The 14,879-nt window shown below is 51.4% G+C and overlaps 1 protein-coding gene across 1 annotated transcript in view; it reads left to right on the forward strand.

The window, feature by feature from the left end:
- The window catches only part of ABAT (4-aminobutyrate aminotransferase), an 80,831-nt gene that overhangs the window by 53,733 nt on the left and 12,219 nt on the right, over window positions 1–14,879 (forward strand). The window contains exons 4-9 of the mRNA XM_026520355.4: window positions 1,361–1,390; window positions 2,677–2,794; window positions 6,267–6,316; window positions 12,439–12,519; window positions 13,171–13,263; window positions 13,764–13,826. Coding sequence (XP_026376140.1) covers window positions 1,361–1,390; window positions 2,677–2,794; window positions 6,267–6,316; window positions 12,439–12,519; window positions 13,171–13,263; window positions 13,764–13,826 — 435 coding nt within the window. The remainder of the gene's footprint in view (window positions 1–1,360; window positions 1,391–2,676; window positions 2,795–6,266; window positions 6,317–12,438; window positions 12,520–13,170; window positions 13,264–13,763; window positions 13,827–14,879) is intronic.

The raw sequence follows: 14,879 nt of genomic DNA on the forward strand, positions 1-14,879 counted from the left end.
CTGGGGGATGACTGGCCACCAGTTGATCTAGGCTGAGCTTGTCTTGGTCACTGCAGTGACTTGGCTCTTCTCCACGTGTCTCTCATCCTCCAGCAAGCTGGGCTGGGCTCGTCCCATGGCGATGGCAGAGGAGAGCACGTAATGGGTCTTTTAAGGTCTAGGCTCCACGTTGGTCTACCATCACTCCTACCTCATTCTGTTGGCCAAAGGAAGTCCGATGGCTTGCTTTGAGTCCAGAGTGTAGGTCTGGGGCAGAACATCTGACCAAGGTGGAAGAACATGGCAATGCTAGACGGCACAGGGCAGGGAGAGCAAAGGCCCTTGATCTTGACCTTAAAGGATAAAAAGGAAGAATTCACCAAAGGAGTGCATTATTCTGTTGTAGACAAGGGGAATGGAATGAGGAGAGGCGTGCAGGGTGACAGGACATGGCATATGAGACCCATTGGGTTGCTCTGAATCCCTGGAATAGATGTTACTGCATAAGATGGAAGAGGTACAAGATGAGTCTCGTGAGGGAAGTTGGCTCTTCTCAAGGTTGCTACACAACCTGCATATTATACATTTCGGGGGTGGGGCTGGATTTCCATTTCATGGTGGTGAAATACCTGGGATGATTGTTTTACATTCTTGTAGTCAATATTAGTTTCGATTTTTATGTGGAAATATATTATTTCACAACACTAATTGCTAAAGTTGATTCTATGTTGGATTATTCTTAGAGATTAAATCTTTGTAATAGTAAAGCAAATAGCTCCCAATTCCCAATTTATAATTCCCAGTCTCTATATACACTTGGACGTGTAGTTTTTGGAGTGTTCAGGTTATAATTACAAATGGTTCTTTGATGTGCAAGTTTGTATTTTCGGTTGATTTTATTTTTTTACAACGGGGTTTTAAAGCCTTTTTTTCCCAAATGAAAAGGGAACTAGGGCGCCTGCGTGGCTCAGCCCATTAAGCGTTCAACTCTTGAGCTCAGCTCAGGTCTTGATCTCAAGGTCACTGGGTGTGGAGCCTACTTTTAAAAAAAGGAGCCTATGCTTTTATGAGCACTAGATAAACACCTTTAGCTTAAATATTTTTGTTAAATATTTTATTTTATTGTTATCCTTCCAAGTTTCTAAATCTCTGTTACATGTAATATAATGTTACCTGTAATGTAACTGGCAGGAATAGTTTCCTGCCAACTATTTATATTAAGCAATTTTTAAATAATTATAATATTGCTGACTAATTAACTATGAAGTTATTGGCATAAGGGTGGGGGAAAGTCCCAAGACTTGGGAAGATATGAAAGACTTGAAGCTTCTTTGTTAAGAGTGTGTCCTTGCTGTAATGCTTTTGCTCTTCTTGCCTGCAGGAGTTAATGAAACAGCTGAATATAATTCAGGTAAGTGAGGGTGAGCTCGCCTTCCCTCCACTCCTCTGTTATAACATAGCTGAGGGACATAAACATTTAGGCTGTGCTGGCTCTTTAAAAAAAAAAAAATGCAACTGACTTTGTTCTAAATCTTTTTTTTTTTTTTTCTAATTTCCCTTATGATTTCTTTTTTGACTTATTATTTATGTGTTATTTAGCTTCCACATTTTGGTGAACTTCCCAAATTTCTTTCTGTTACTGATTTCTAATTTCATTCTTTTGTGGTTGGGAAACATATTTTGTGTGATTTCAATCCTTTTAAATTTTGCTGAGGCTTTTATATGGTATATCCTGGAAAATGTTCCACATGCACTTAAGGCGAATGTATGCCCTATCGCTGTCGGGTGGAGCGTTCCATAAGTGTTTGTGGGATCTGTTGGTTTAGAGTGTTGTTCGAGTCTTATTTCCTTGTTAATCTTCTGCCTGGTTGTTCTGTCCACTATTGAAAGCCAGCTATTGAAGCTGCCAGCTGTTCTCTTATAACTGTATTTTTCTTCAGTTCCGCCCATTTTTGTTTCATGTATTTTGGGGCTCTGTTATCAGGTGCTTACATGTTTATAATTATTATATCTTTTTAGTAGACTTCACCTCTGGAAACATTTTTGTTTGTTTTACAGTTGATTTTGTCGATTAATATAAACCATTTCAGGTTTCTTAAGATTGCTGTAAGAATCATGTATCTTTTTCCATCCTTTTACTTTCAACCTATTTGTATTCTTGAACTGAAAGTATGTTTCATGGAGACAGCATATAGTTGCATCTTTTTATTCAGTCTGACAGTTTCTGATTTCTTATTGGGTTGCTTAATGCACACACAGTTAAATGTTATTATTGATATATCTTCCATTTTACTCTTTGTTCTCTGTGTCTCATTTTTGTTCCTCTTTTACTTTTTTTTGCATTAAGTGGATATCTTCTAGTGTACCACTTCCATTTCTTTCATAATTACTATATATTTTTTAGTTTTCTTCATGGTTGCTCTAAGGTTTGCCATCATTTTAACATCCGAATCTTCTTCAGATTGAACTTTTGTTGTTGTGATATATAAAATACATACAGAAACATTCGTAAAATACAAATGTACAGCTTAGCACACTATTATAAAGCAAACCATCCATGTAAGCACCCACAGGTACCCTCTGTGTGACCATAGAATGGGCAGGACATGGTTTACTTCACCAGTTCAAGCTTCCTCCTGAAAGACAGAGAATCTAGGGAATTGCAGTGACCCTGAATCAGTCTCTGCTTTCCCCAAGAATGCAGAGGCGGTGCACTTTTTCTGCAATTATGAAGAGAGCCGAGGCAATTACCTGGTCGATGTGGATGGCAACCGGATGTTGGACCTTTACTCCCAGATTTCCTCTGTCCCCATAGGTAAGAGCTGGGAAATCTGCCCTCATATGTACCTCCTCTCTCTGTTAGTTGTGGTGGTCCAGACTTCAGATGCTCCTTCCAGGACACACATCCCTGTGTGCTGCCAGACACTTCCCTTAAGGGCAGAGAAAAGGAGCAAGTATTTGGTAGGACTTCTGTTATAGGAAGTTTATGTATCTTCTCTTCTCTCATTGACTCTTCCTCAAAACCCCACAGGGTGAGTATGTATTAATACCCCCATTTTGTAGATAGATAAGCAAAGCTCAGAGAGGTGATGTGGCTTGCCTAGGAAGCATGGCCGGGACATGAGCCCAGGTCTGTGGGACCCCAGCCTTTAATGTCAGCTGCCTTAGGTCTCATAGAAGAGCCTGAGGCAGGGGTTCTATGCACATTGCTTATTACGGGCATGCTCTCAGGAGATAGGGGAGAGAGAGAAAGGCTAAGAAGGATGAGATCTCAGCCAGAGACTCGCCATAACCTGATCCCACAGGGGGCTCTGGAGCATGACTTGCACCTCAGAGTTGGTCCCAGACAGCGTCAAAGAGGCTGGCCTTTCTGTACCCCAGTGCCAGTCATTGCCTGTTAGCTGCCAGCAGGAAGGACATGGCTCATCTCTTGGGCACAGGGGCTTCCATTCACCAAGGGCAGTTTTCCAGAGAGAGAGGTAACTGGAGCTGTCACCGGCCCTCACACAGGCAGTTGAGAGAGGGGTGGCCTGCCCAGTCAAGGTGAGCAGCGGGGGCACCAGCAGCGTCTGCCTCACAGGCTCACCTCCGGCCCATACAGAGCGTGGCTCGCTGCTGGAGGAGGGCATGGCAGACAATGGGATGGATAGGGCTGACTCACACGCAGGTCGCTGCTGTGCTCAACGGTCTGTGGGCTGAGTGTCTCGTCTGGTGAAGCTTGTCCCTTCGTGCATGAAGCCAGTCCCTATTTACTTCCTATTAAGATGCGATTAGACAGTAAGGTGACTCGTTCCTTTTGTGAAGCCCATCATTCAGACACACTTTGGCCTCTGAAGGCATTTCGGGTTCTATGATTTACACAACCCCGTCCGCATTCTGGGTGGGAGTGAAAGGGCCGGTTCTGGAGTTCGCAGGGTCAAATTCTAGCTCTACCGTGTAACGGCCACAGGCCACAGACCCTTCTCTTCTCAGCTAACTCCTCGTCCTCCCACCCCCCAGCCCCCACATGCCTCCCGCAGTTCTCATCCCCAGCCAGCCAACAAATGTGGGGGGGGGGGGTGTGAGAGGTCAGGTCAGCAGAAGTTGAGAAACCACAGGGATTCTGAAAGTTCTTCCCTGGCTGCCGTTTCTCCCCTATCTGTAGACTTTGAGATGATTTCTTCTAACTGGTAGTGGCTGAGAATTTGCCATAGGCCTGGCATATTGCTAAGCACCTGACACACTATTCCATTAGATCCCAAAACAGTCCTGTAACTGCAGGTCTTTTAACATCATCTCCAGCTTACCGTGGGGGCCAGATTTCAAGAGGTCACAGAGTTTTCCCAGCGTGTCCAGGGAATCCAAGGATTTGAATCGAAGGCCCTCTGTCTCCTAAGCTTACTGCTTTGATAGCAGCCTCACAGATGGCCACCCCGCCCTGCCCTGGCCTGCAGGGCAGGGTCCCACGGCGTAAAAATCCCAGACGTAGATTTCTCTGATCAGAGGGACCAGCTTTGCTCTCATCTCTCCCTCGGAAGTCAATAAGACAAGCTGCATCTGTGGTTTAATAAGATTTTCCTGGAACTGGCTTATCTACTGAGGCAGAAAAGTCATAAACACCCAGACAGCATGATAAAGAACCAGAGCTGAAAGACCTCTGGTTAAAATACAGTTGGAAAAAACCCACAGAGTGCTCCTTCCTTGAGTAATGAGCACCCTGCAGCCTTGGGTCCAGCACACCTGCGAGAAGGGCAGGAGGGCAGGGAGGCTGCTCACAGCTCTGTCCCCTTGGACCCCCAGATCACCCCCCAACCCACACACCAATCCACCCTTCTCCCAAGCAGGCAGTGAAACCACAAGGCTCTTCAAGTCTGTTCACTCTTTGATGCTGCAGGGGAGAATGTCTCCCCAGCATGGTGCCAGGGCCTCACCACCCCTCTGAACTTGCTAGCCTCCTCTGGCGGAGCAGAGCAGGCCCCAGGCCCAGAGCCTTGGGTGGGCCTCTCACCACAGTGATGCAAGTCTCCTTTCCAAGTAAGTTCATTTAAGGGCGCCTGGCTGGCTCAGCAGGTAGAGCATGTGACTCTCGATCTCTGGGTTGTAGGTTCAAGCCCCACGTTGGCTGTAGAGATGACTTAAAAAAAAAATAAAACCTTAAAAAATAAAGAAAGAAAAACAAAGTAAGTTTATTTAGTCTAAAAATGAATTGGCTTAAAGAAAATAGGTACAAGGTATATATGGTAAAAATTCTGATAGTTGGACACCAAGAGTTTCCCTCCAGGGTCTACTTCCTGTGCTAAGATCCACTGGCTGGTCTCTCCCGTGCGACAGTGCTGGGCTCCCACCCGTGTCTCTGGATCTGTCATTCATTCGTTCAACTGCTGTCTACTGAGTGCAACACTTGGCCACTGCGTCGGAGGGCCTTCCAATCCAGTCTCCTGACCTCTGTGCCCCCCACAGACTTGGCCTTCCCGTGGGAGCCATTGCCAGGACTGGGAACAATGAACAGAAACCTTCTGTACAGGCCTTGAACCCGGGACACTCTGGCTCCGGTGCCGTGCATCGTCCCCCGTCCTCTACGATAAAGGACTCCCCTGACTGAGCATCCGCTGTGCACAGCGGGCTTTCTGTTCATTCTGGCCCCTGATGGGTGTCAGCCTGCTTTCAAGCCTGGAGATACTGGAGTGCCACAGTTCAGATGCGCGTGCATTGCTCACTGTACATGTGTGTAGGGCAGATTCATAGAAGACCAGCTGCTGAGTCGAAGGGTATCCTAAGCCCTGTCGTCCAACCTCAGGCTCAGTCTGGACAGTCGATGCAGTGGAACTCTGGGAAGCAGCAAATGTATGAGGGGAGGGCGGGGGTGCGGGTCACGAGTTGCAAGCTGCACCATTCACTTGCTTGGTTCCTGAGCAAACGCGTATCGTGATTTGACCCCAGCAGTGGCCCTGGGGAGGAGGGTGAGGGCCACATCTGCAGTTTGCTGCCACTCCCAGCCCTGGTCCTGAAGTGGGCCTTAACCCTGCATTCATTGCCTCGTCTGTGTGTCTAGCCCAGTAGGGCTCAGACCCAGGCCTCAGGATCAGCTAGAGAATTTGGGAAAATCTCTGGCAGCAGCCCAAGTGATCCTGAGTCCAGAGGTCTGGGTGGGCCCCAGGAATGGGTCTTGTCTGCAAGGGATAACGAGGCCCCTTGTGAAGGGAGCAGCGGGGTTGGAAGGGAAGGGGGAAAGCAGCCGTGGGTGAGGGGCGAGGGGACCCTGGGTGCCATCCTCTAACCAGGACTCTAACCCTGCCCTCTCTCCCCAGGCTACAGCCACCCTGCTCTCCTGAAGCTGATCCAACAGCCTCAAAACGCGGTGAGTCCCTGGTCATGCGGTGTTCGTGGCGATCCAGAGGATCATTGGGCAGCCTTTGGAAATAGCCCATTCATTCGTTCATTCATTCATTCATTCCACAAATATTTATGGAGCACACACTATACACTAGGCACTTGGAATGCCTTGGGAGCAAAACCACAGAGCTCCACTCCCATATAAGCATCAGATTGCATCCATATTAAGTGCTACAGAATGAGGCAAACAGTACTGTGTTGGCATGAAACAATGATGGTGGCAATAGTGGTTGATATTTATCCAGAGTGAAATGTGTACCAAACGGTACATTCAGTACTTCACAGCTACAATGTTGACAAGTCTTTGAGGCAGGGCCCATTGTTATCCCCATCCTACAGATGAGGACACTGAGACACAGAGAGGTTGAGTATTTGTCGAAGGTTGCACAGCCAGAGGAAGTGCTGGGAATAAAACGCACAGGGCCTGGGCTTGTCGGGGATTGCGGGGGCTGAGGGTCGGGGATTGCGGGGGCCGAGGATCAGGGAAGGGTTCCAGGGAAGTGACTGAGGGAGAAGCAGGTGTCTCCAGGGCCCCTGCAGGGAGAAGGGAGTGGGAGGGAGAACAGCTGCGAGGATGAGGAGCACAAGAGGAAAGGAGGCCAGAGCTGCGCCACAGGGACCTGACCACGTGCAGATTTAGGGATCATGCAGGCCGGATGTCAGTCTCGGCACTGGTGATGGTTGGAGAGGTGGTTCTCTGACGGGGGGCCGTCCTGGGCACCGTAGGAGGTTCAGAGGCACTGCCGGCCTCCCCGACTCGATGCCAGGAGCATCCCTTCTTCAGTCATGAGAACCAAACCTAGCTGCAGACATTGCTGTGTGGGCCCCATGGGTAGAGGGACCCCCCGATGAGGACCCAGCAGGAGAGGGGCAGAAAGACACTGGTCGGTCACACTGAATGTAACACACACACAGACGTGCAACCCCCCCAAGCGCACTGCTCAGTGAACTGTCCCATATAACCCAGTGTTTCTCAGCTCTACTTTCATTATTACTTCCTTAAGGAGCCTTTTTAGATATTATTTTCCTAATTGTTCCCACCATGGTGCAATGTTAATGCCACCATGTTTCCTATTGCTGCTGTGGCCAATTACCACCAGCTTCAAAGCTTATAACACCACCCGTGTATTGTGGCACAGATTTCATGGGCAGGAGTCAGGAGGGCTCAGCTGAGCCCCCTGCTTAGGGTCTCACAAAGCAGACATCAACTCTTAGCTGGAGGCTGTGGGGCAGAATTTGCTTTTGCGCTCATTTGGGCTGTTGGTATTTCATTCTTGTGGTTTCCGTGTGGCCCCTCTGTCCTCAAGCCAGCCGTGGCCAGGCCAGTCCTCTCTGCCTGCCTTCTGTTTCTGCTCTTAACAAAGGGCTCACGTGGTTGCACTCAGCCCACCTGGAAAATCCAGAATAATCTCCCTATGTGAGCAGATCAGAACCTTAATCGCGTCTGCAAAGCCCCATTGGCCATGTCATGCTTTCCCGGTGCAGGATGGGAAGAAGGTATGGCATCTTCTTGGAGGCCGAGGTAGCATCTACAATACCCCTCTGCCGTACGCTCTCTGTGTACCATGTAGACATCCATGCTTCCCACATCCCGGGGGGACGAGGTTTCTCACCCCACCTGCTCCCCACAGCATGCCTCCGGCCGGGTCCCTTCCCCTTACATCTAAGGGCACAGGTGAGTTTCTTCCATTCCGTACGGCCACGTGCGTGGAGTCGTGCAAGTGCATGTCTTTCTCATGTCTGGCTTGTTTCCCTCCGAGTCCACCTGCCGGATTCATCCTTGTATGTAGCCGCAGACCATCCGTGTCCAGGGCTTTATGGCCTTCCCCCGTGTGCGTCCACTGCAGTGAACGGAGCCGTCCTACTGCCGCTGGGCCGTTGGGTCGTTCTCCCCCAGAGACCGCTGGGGAACACTGGAGCACGTGTGCTTTGGGGACCACGTGAGTGCCTTGCCGCTGGCCACCACTGGTGTGGCAGTGCGCACACACAGGAGGCTGCCGCGGCTCCTGCCAGCCCATCCCTCCCAACGGCAGCGTGTGAGTTCCAGTTGCTCCACGTCCTCGCCCACACCCCGTGTCGCTGCAGAGCTTTTGTTCTACTCAGGGACGCAGGGAGTGTGACTCCTAAAGAGAGATCTAAGGCAGGGGAGGGGTGGGTGGCAGGCGCATTGGGAACTGACTCCCCAGGCTTAAGGTCCTGTCCCTGTTAACCGGCAGAGCTCAAGGTAACAGGAAGGAACCACATGTCCCCCCTTACAGATGGCTGTGCCCAGCCAGGGAGGGGCTTCGGGACACATCCGCCCCTCTTATTGCCAAGTTCAGGGGTTCGGGGCTGTTGGAGCGGAAGTGGGCGCCCCCCCACCCCGCCCCGAAGGTGCCTGGTGAGCCCGTTTGGGAGGCTCCACGGGGATGTTTACAGTCAAAGCCTGGCTTTGTTTCGAAACGTTGTGCAGATCCCAGATGCCTCGGCAGTTGGTGCTGAAAAAAATGTGTCAACAAACATGTCACACACATTTGCGGTGTCAGCTGCCTCCGGAGGCAGAATCATCCCCGAAAACACGTGATTTCAGGCGATGCCCTGCCCCCACCTGTCTCTGCCAGGAGCCCTGGAGACTTGGTTTCATCCTTCCTTCCTCCCCTCAACTTCTTGCCTCTCGCCCCTCACCCTGCCGGGACCAGCCCTGGCCTTGCACAACCCCAGGAGCCGCTCTCCAGCAGCCCCCCACCCACAGGCCCATGCCCACCTCCTCCGAGCTGCACTTTGCGTGGAACTCTTTCCCATACCTACTGCCTCTGGGTTGCACCCCAACTCCCCCACTTCAGATGCAAAGCCCTTGGTTGTCTGGCTCCTCCTTTAGCCTTATTTTTTGACTTTTCTTCAATCATCAATTATTGATTGAATCCCTCCTGCGTGCTCGGCACTGTTCTGGGTGCTGGTGAGGTCCCGGTCTGCATCAGTCTGGACCTCAGTCTGTGCTGACGTTGTTGTCCTGCAGAAGTCTGGGTTCGGCCAAGTGAAAGGAGCCACCTGGCCCAGTCTGAGAGAACTGGCAGCTGCCATCAGCTCGGCAGAGGGAGGGGGAACACCTGGGGCACCAGGCTGGGGGACCACTGGCTGACATCCTGGGTCTTCCCAGTTCTTGGCTGGAGATGTGCTCAGCTGGTGATTAGGGTCCTTTGCCCGTTAAGGGCAGGTTCCTGCCAGGTCGTTGACGTCCTACAAACGGACCAATCAACCCTTTTGTACCCCAACCACATCACCCTTTAACTCCAACTTCATTACTTCATGTGGCTGCAGAAAACAAAGCCGTGGCCCCTGGATCCACTTTCTGGGTTCCAGTTCTGGTTCCAATGTCTTCCGTCACCAGGGCCGCTCATGACACCGCCCACCGTTTGTGCCACGGTCAGTGCACAGTCATCACACTGAGTGACGAGAGCAGCCTCGCCTCCACGATACCTGGGAGTGCTGAGCTCCTCAGCTCAGACACAGGCTGCTACCGTGACCCCCGGGCCTGACTGAGCGGCTGCCTCATCACATGCTCGGCCGCCTCACTGGCCCCTTACAGGCACCAAGGGAGGAGTCTCCATTTTGGGGGATAAGGACTCTGAAGACCAGAGAGGTTTAGCCTGTGCCCCAGGTTGCACAGCCACTTAAACCGAAGCCCATTGTCTCCACACCACACTTTATGACGGCTGAGGCTGACAGCAAGTGTTCTAGAAACCTGTCCTCATTTGATTCTGCTACCCAATGTCCCAGATAATCTTCTGTTCTTAATGTCACGCTTTGTTGAACAAGAACACACCCCCACATCCTCCCTGGTCCCAGATAGGCAGTCAAACTGCCAGCCAGAGCGACTGTCCCCTCCGTGAGCCGCTCCCCCCACTACCAGCAACGGCAGCTCGCCTCGACCCTGATCTCACGATGTGCTTGATTTCTCAGGGGCCCCACGAACAGTTCGGAGCTAAAAGGAAATGCCCCTCAAAGGCCCCTACAGGCCAGCCAACATCTCTGGGTTGCACCAAGCAAACTTACATCCTGCATTAACATTTTTGGGTGGAAACTGCCTGCAGTGTCTGGCAAAGGATGGAATCTGAAGTCGGCAAGCCTGATTTGAGTCGTGCTTCTGCCCTTTCCTCTCTGTGTGACTTGCAGCAGGTTGCTTGACCTCTCTGGTCCTCAGTTTTCCCAACTCTACAGGGAGGAAGGTTAATGTCCCCAGCTACTTGTCCTACACTCACCTGGGTGGTCACAAAGCAGAAAAAACAACAGAGTATGACTCTTCCCCGATTTCTAACAGTCTAAGCCAAATTGCAAAGCCACCGGGAGGCCTCCCTCTGCAGCAATGGCACGATTTGGATTTGCGCCAAGATTACTGCACTGATTATGTCTGAGAGAGAGGAACCCGAGCAGTCCCCGGGCCCAGTCAGTCCCCCCCGCTTTTAACTAGGGGATGCGACTGCCTACTAGCTTCAGATGTACAGACGAGGTGGAGACAGTTCCCAACTGCTTTTCACCAAGTTCATGCAGCGCCACCCCCCCTCCCCACAGCACCACGTCAAAACTAAGGAATTAACAAGGGCACGTTATATAGAGCAAACCTCGTTCAGATCCCCCCGCTTTCCCCAATAATGTCTTTTTTGCTTCCAGGATCCAGTCCAGGATGCCAAGTTGCACTTAGCCCAATTCCTTTTTAAAACCCAAATCCACCTCCTGGCAACCTCGTTGTTTACCCATTGTGCAGACCCTCCCTGGACCCTTCTCGACCCCTGCCTGGGGCACTCTGGACCTCCAGGGGGAGAGGGCTCTAGTCTTATTCCATCTGAGCACACAGCCTCACCCCACATGTTCCAAACTTCTCCTGCGGTCGGCGTCTTTCCTCCTTTATCCTCACTCTGAAGCAAGTCTCTGCAGACCAGCCTGCGGGGAGATTTGGGACCCCTGGCCCGGTGTGTGCCTCCAGCCCTGTTGTGTTGGCAGCTAGCGGGCATGCCTGTGTTTTGAAGCCATCAGGCAGGGAGGGGCTGGTTTTCTTCAAGAAGGCGGCCCCCTGAGTGTGGGACTGTCCCTTAGGCCAGATGACAATTCTCTGTTACCAGAGAATTTAAAAACCCAGACACAGAACAATTCAGCACCCAGACATTCCCCCAGCCCATGTGTAGTCCATCCCACCCCAGCCCCTGGCAACCGTGCGCTGCTGTGTGTCCCTCTAGTTTTGCCTTTTCCAGAACGTCCTGTGAAGGGGACCATGCGGTGCGTACCTCTCTGATTCTGGGTTCTTTCCCTCAGCATCGTGACTTTGAGATTCTTCCGTGTCCCTCCACGTTACTGTGTGTGTCGGTAGATGGTTGGTTCTGTTACTGAGTGGTTTTCCTTGGCGTGCAGGGATCACTTCACTTATCCTTCCCCCGCAGAAGGACATGCGGGTCGTTTCTTCCAGGTTTTGGCAAATCAAAATAAAAGCCACCGAACATGTTCACTTACACTCACGTCCTCGTGTGGACATGTGCTTTCATTTCCCTGAGGTAAATACCTAGGAGAGGAATTGCTGATTGGCGGGGCGTGTGTGTGTTCAACATTGTAAGAAACGGCCACACCACTTCCCAAAGTGGCTGTCCCAGTGGAGGTTCCCACCAGCTGTGAACGAGGGTCCTGGTGGCTCCACACCCTCGCCTAGTACTTGCTAGTGTCCACTCCGTTTTTTAGCCATTATGATGGGTGGGTTTTAAAAATCATAATTAGAGTTTAATTATAAAATTATAATTATAAAATTGTAATTTAATTCTAATTGACAGGAAGTTGCAAAAAAAAAAAAAAGTACACAGTGTACCCTCTCCCAGCTTCCCTCAATGGTAGCGTCTTCTAGAACTACAGGGCAATACATCACAACTAGGAAGCGTCATGGTACTTTTTTACACATAGAGCAACCCTAGTGGATTTCTCTGAAAGTGCAGGGAAGTCGGCTGTTCCCAGCACCTAGGGAACACCTCTCTGAACACACCCACTGTGAAAAGCTCTCGGGTGGTCCTTGGTCTGCAGGGAGCGGAGTCAGGGCTGAGAAGTCACTGTCGGTCTCCTGCCTTTCTGCAGAGTACATTCATCAACAGACCTGCCCTTGGAATCCTTCCTCCGGAGAACTTCGTGGAGAAGCTCCGGGAGTCCTTGCTCTCGGTGAGTCCTCGGCAACAGCCCACCGCTGCTGGGACGGGCCTCCACCCTCCAGCCCTGCTGGGAGGCGGTTCCATCTCTTGGAGGGGTGCCAGCAGGGGGAGGAAAGGATCTAGAGCCACACATTTGAGGATGGGGTGTGTCTACTTTACTTCAGTCTTGCTCTTGTGCGGTTTCTTTCACAAAGAGCATTTTTAATTTTCCTTTTGAAGAAAACAAACAGGATTCCTTGTGTGCAGGAAAAAGGAACCAGGGGAAATTAATATTTGTTCCACAGTCAGAGCTTTGCATATTATTCACACCCCCCCCCCCAATATTTCGGTGTTAGTCATTCTGAACCTCAGCTTCCCACCCATAAAATGTGGGCATCTCAGGGATGGTGGGTATGCTGGGCAGGACAATCTGAGCTTTTCTTTGTGGCTTTTTCCTCCCTGCCCTCCAGCCTTGGGGCTTTCCTGGGCTTCTCCACCACCCCCTGAAAGAACCCAATTCCACTCTCCCCCAGTCCTGCTGCTCTCAGGACCTTCCTGGATCCCTCCCAGTGCCCCACAGCCCCCAGTGCCCAGCATGGGCCCCTGTGGAGGCTCCGCGCCAGCTTAGGGCCACATGGGAGTCAAGATGGAGCTGAGGCCACAGCTGTTTCTCCCCCTGCAGGTGGCTCCCAAAGGGATGTCCCAGCTCATCACCATGTCCTGCGGCTCGTGCTCCAACGAAAATGCCTTTAAGACAATCTTCATGTGGTACCGGGTGAGGTTTGGGGCATGAGCACGCGCGCGCACACACACACGCACGCACGCACAGGCTCACCAGCCCCCAGCCACACACTCGCCCCTTGTCCAGCTGTGCATCCCACCTGGCCGGAGTACTGAACATCAGTGACCACGGTTAAAATCCAGAGAGGGCCACTGCCTGGACGGGGCTTCCCAAGCATCCCACGGGGGGTGGTGCCAAGAGCCCGGTCACCTGATGTCATTACACTGGTTTTCATTGGCATCACGTTCGCCATCTCAGCAGCTCTCAGGTGTTGCTGTCAGAACAACAATGCACCTGCGTGTTCCTCTCCTTATGCTGTTGCGAGCACACCGAACAGCCTCATGCCTTAGTACATCCCGGGGGGCCGGTCGGGGTATAGATCAGCCGGGAGAAAGCACTCGCTAGGGACCCGAACTGAACATGGGTCTGAGTGCGGTGTGGAAGCCCCTCCGCCCCGGGGAATCTCTGAGATTTTGCCTGTTCTGTTTTGTCAGAGCAAGGAGAGGGGTCAAACGGGTTTCTCCAAAGAGGAGCTGGAGACGTGCATGATCAACCAGGTAAGCGCAGTGGGCCCTTCTGCCCCGGCCCCTCCAGCTGCTGCTGGCTCACGGACCCTGGCCCTCTCAGGGAGGAGGTGTCTCACGCAGCTCTGCACCCATAACGAAATTCCACACATAGGCTGGACGGCTTACACAACAGATGTATTTTCTCACAGTTGGGAGGCTGGAGTCCAAGGTCAAGGTCAGTTCCATTCCCTGGGCCAGGCTCTCTGCATGGCCTCTGGACAATGCCTTCTCACCATGTCCTCACATGTCCAGGAGAGAGCAGGCACTCTGGGGTCTCTTCCTTAAGGGCACCAACCCGCTCACCAGGCCCCCACCCTATGATCTTATCCAACCCTGATCACCTCCCAAAGGCCCTTCCTCCAAACACCATCACATTGGGGGTGAGGGCTTCCACATGGATATTTGGGAGGGACACAGACATTGCATCCCTACACAGGGGTTTCCAAGCGTTCCCACTCCCTGGTCCATTCCCCTGGCGTCAAGGCTGAGTGGAGCCCTTCCTGACTGGCATTCATCAGTTTCCCAGGACAGCTGCCCGAATTTGTCTGAGGAGCCTTTAATATACTCTCCAGAATCATCCAAAATGTCAGCATAAATGCACGTACAAGGGCGTTTAACCCATTGGCACTTACAGTCTTGATAACCAGGAAAGATTGGGAACCAGCTATGTATCCAGTAACAGGGAAAGGGGAATGACGTGTAGGGGTTCCAAATGGAACCCCAGTGGTCCACAGAGGTGCCAAGGAGGCCAGTGTTGGAGGTAAGGTGTGCGGATGGGGGCACAAGGAGAACCAGTTGGGTAGGTCCCAAGTTCCCCAGCCAGCTTCAACCAGAGCAGGCCCGTCTTCCTGCATTCCGTGATTTAGACAGAGGTGTCTACCGCTATTAAAAAAAAAAAAAAAAAAAAAAAATCAAGAGCCACTGAACTCAATGACCCCCTGCATACATCCACAAGATTCTACAAAAACAGTCACAAAGGGTTTCTCTTGGCCTGGAGACACGCGTGCTGTGATTGAGTGAAAACAGTGGAATGTAAATGGTATG

This window comes from Ursus arctos, unplaced genomic scaffold (assembly GCF_023065955.2).
Source record: "Ursus arctos isolate Adak ecotype North America unplaced genomic scaffold, UrsArc2.0 scaffold_2, whole genome shotgun sequence".
Taxonomy (NCBI): domain Eukaryota; kingdom Metazoa; phylum Chordata; class Mammalia; order Carnivora; family Ursidae; genus Ursus; species Ursus arctos.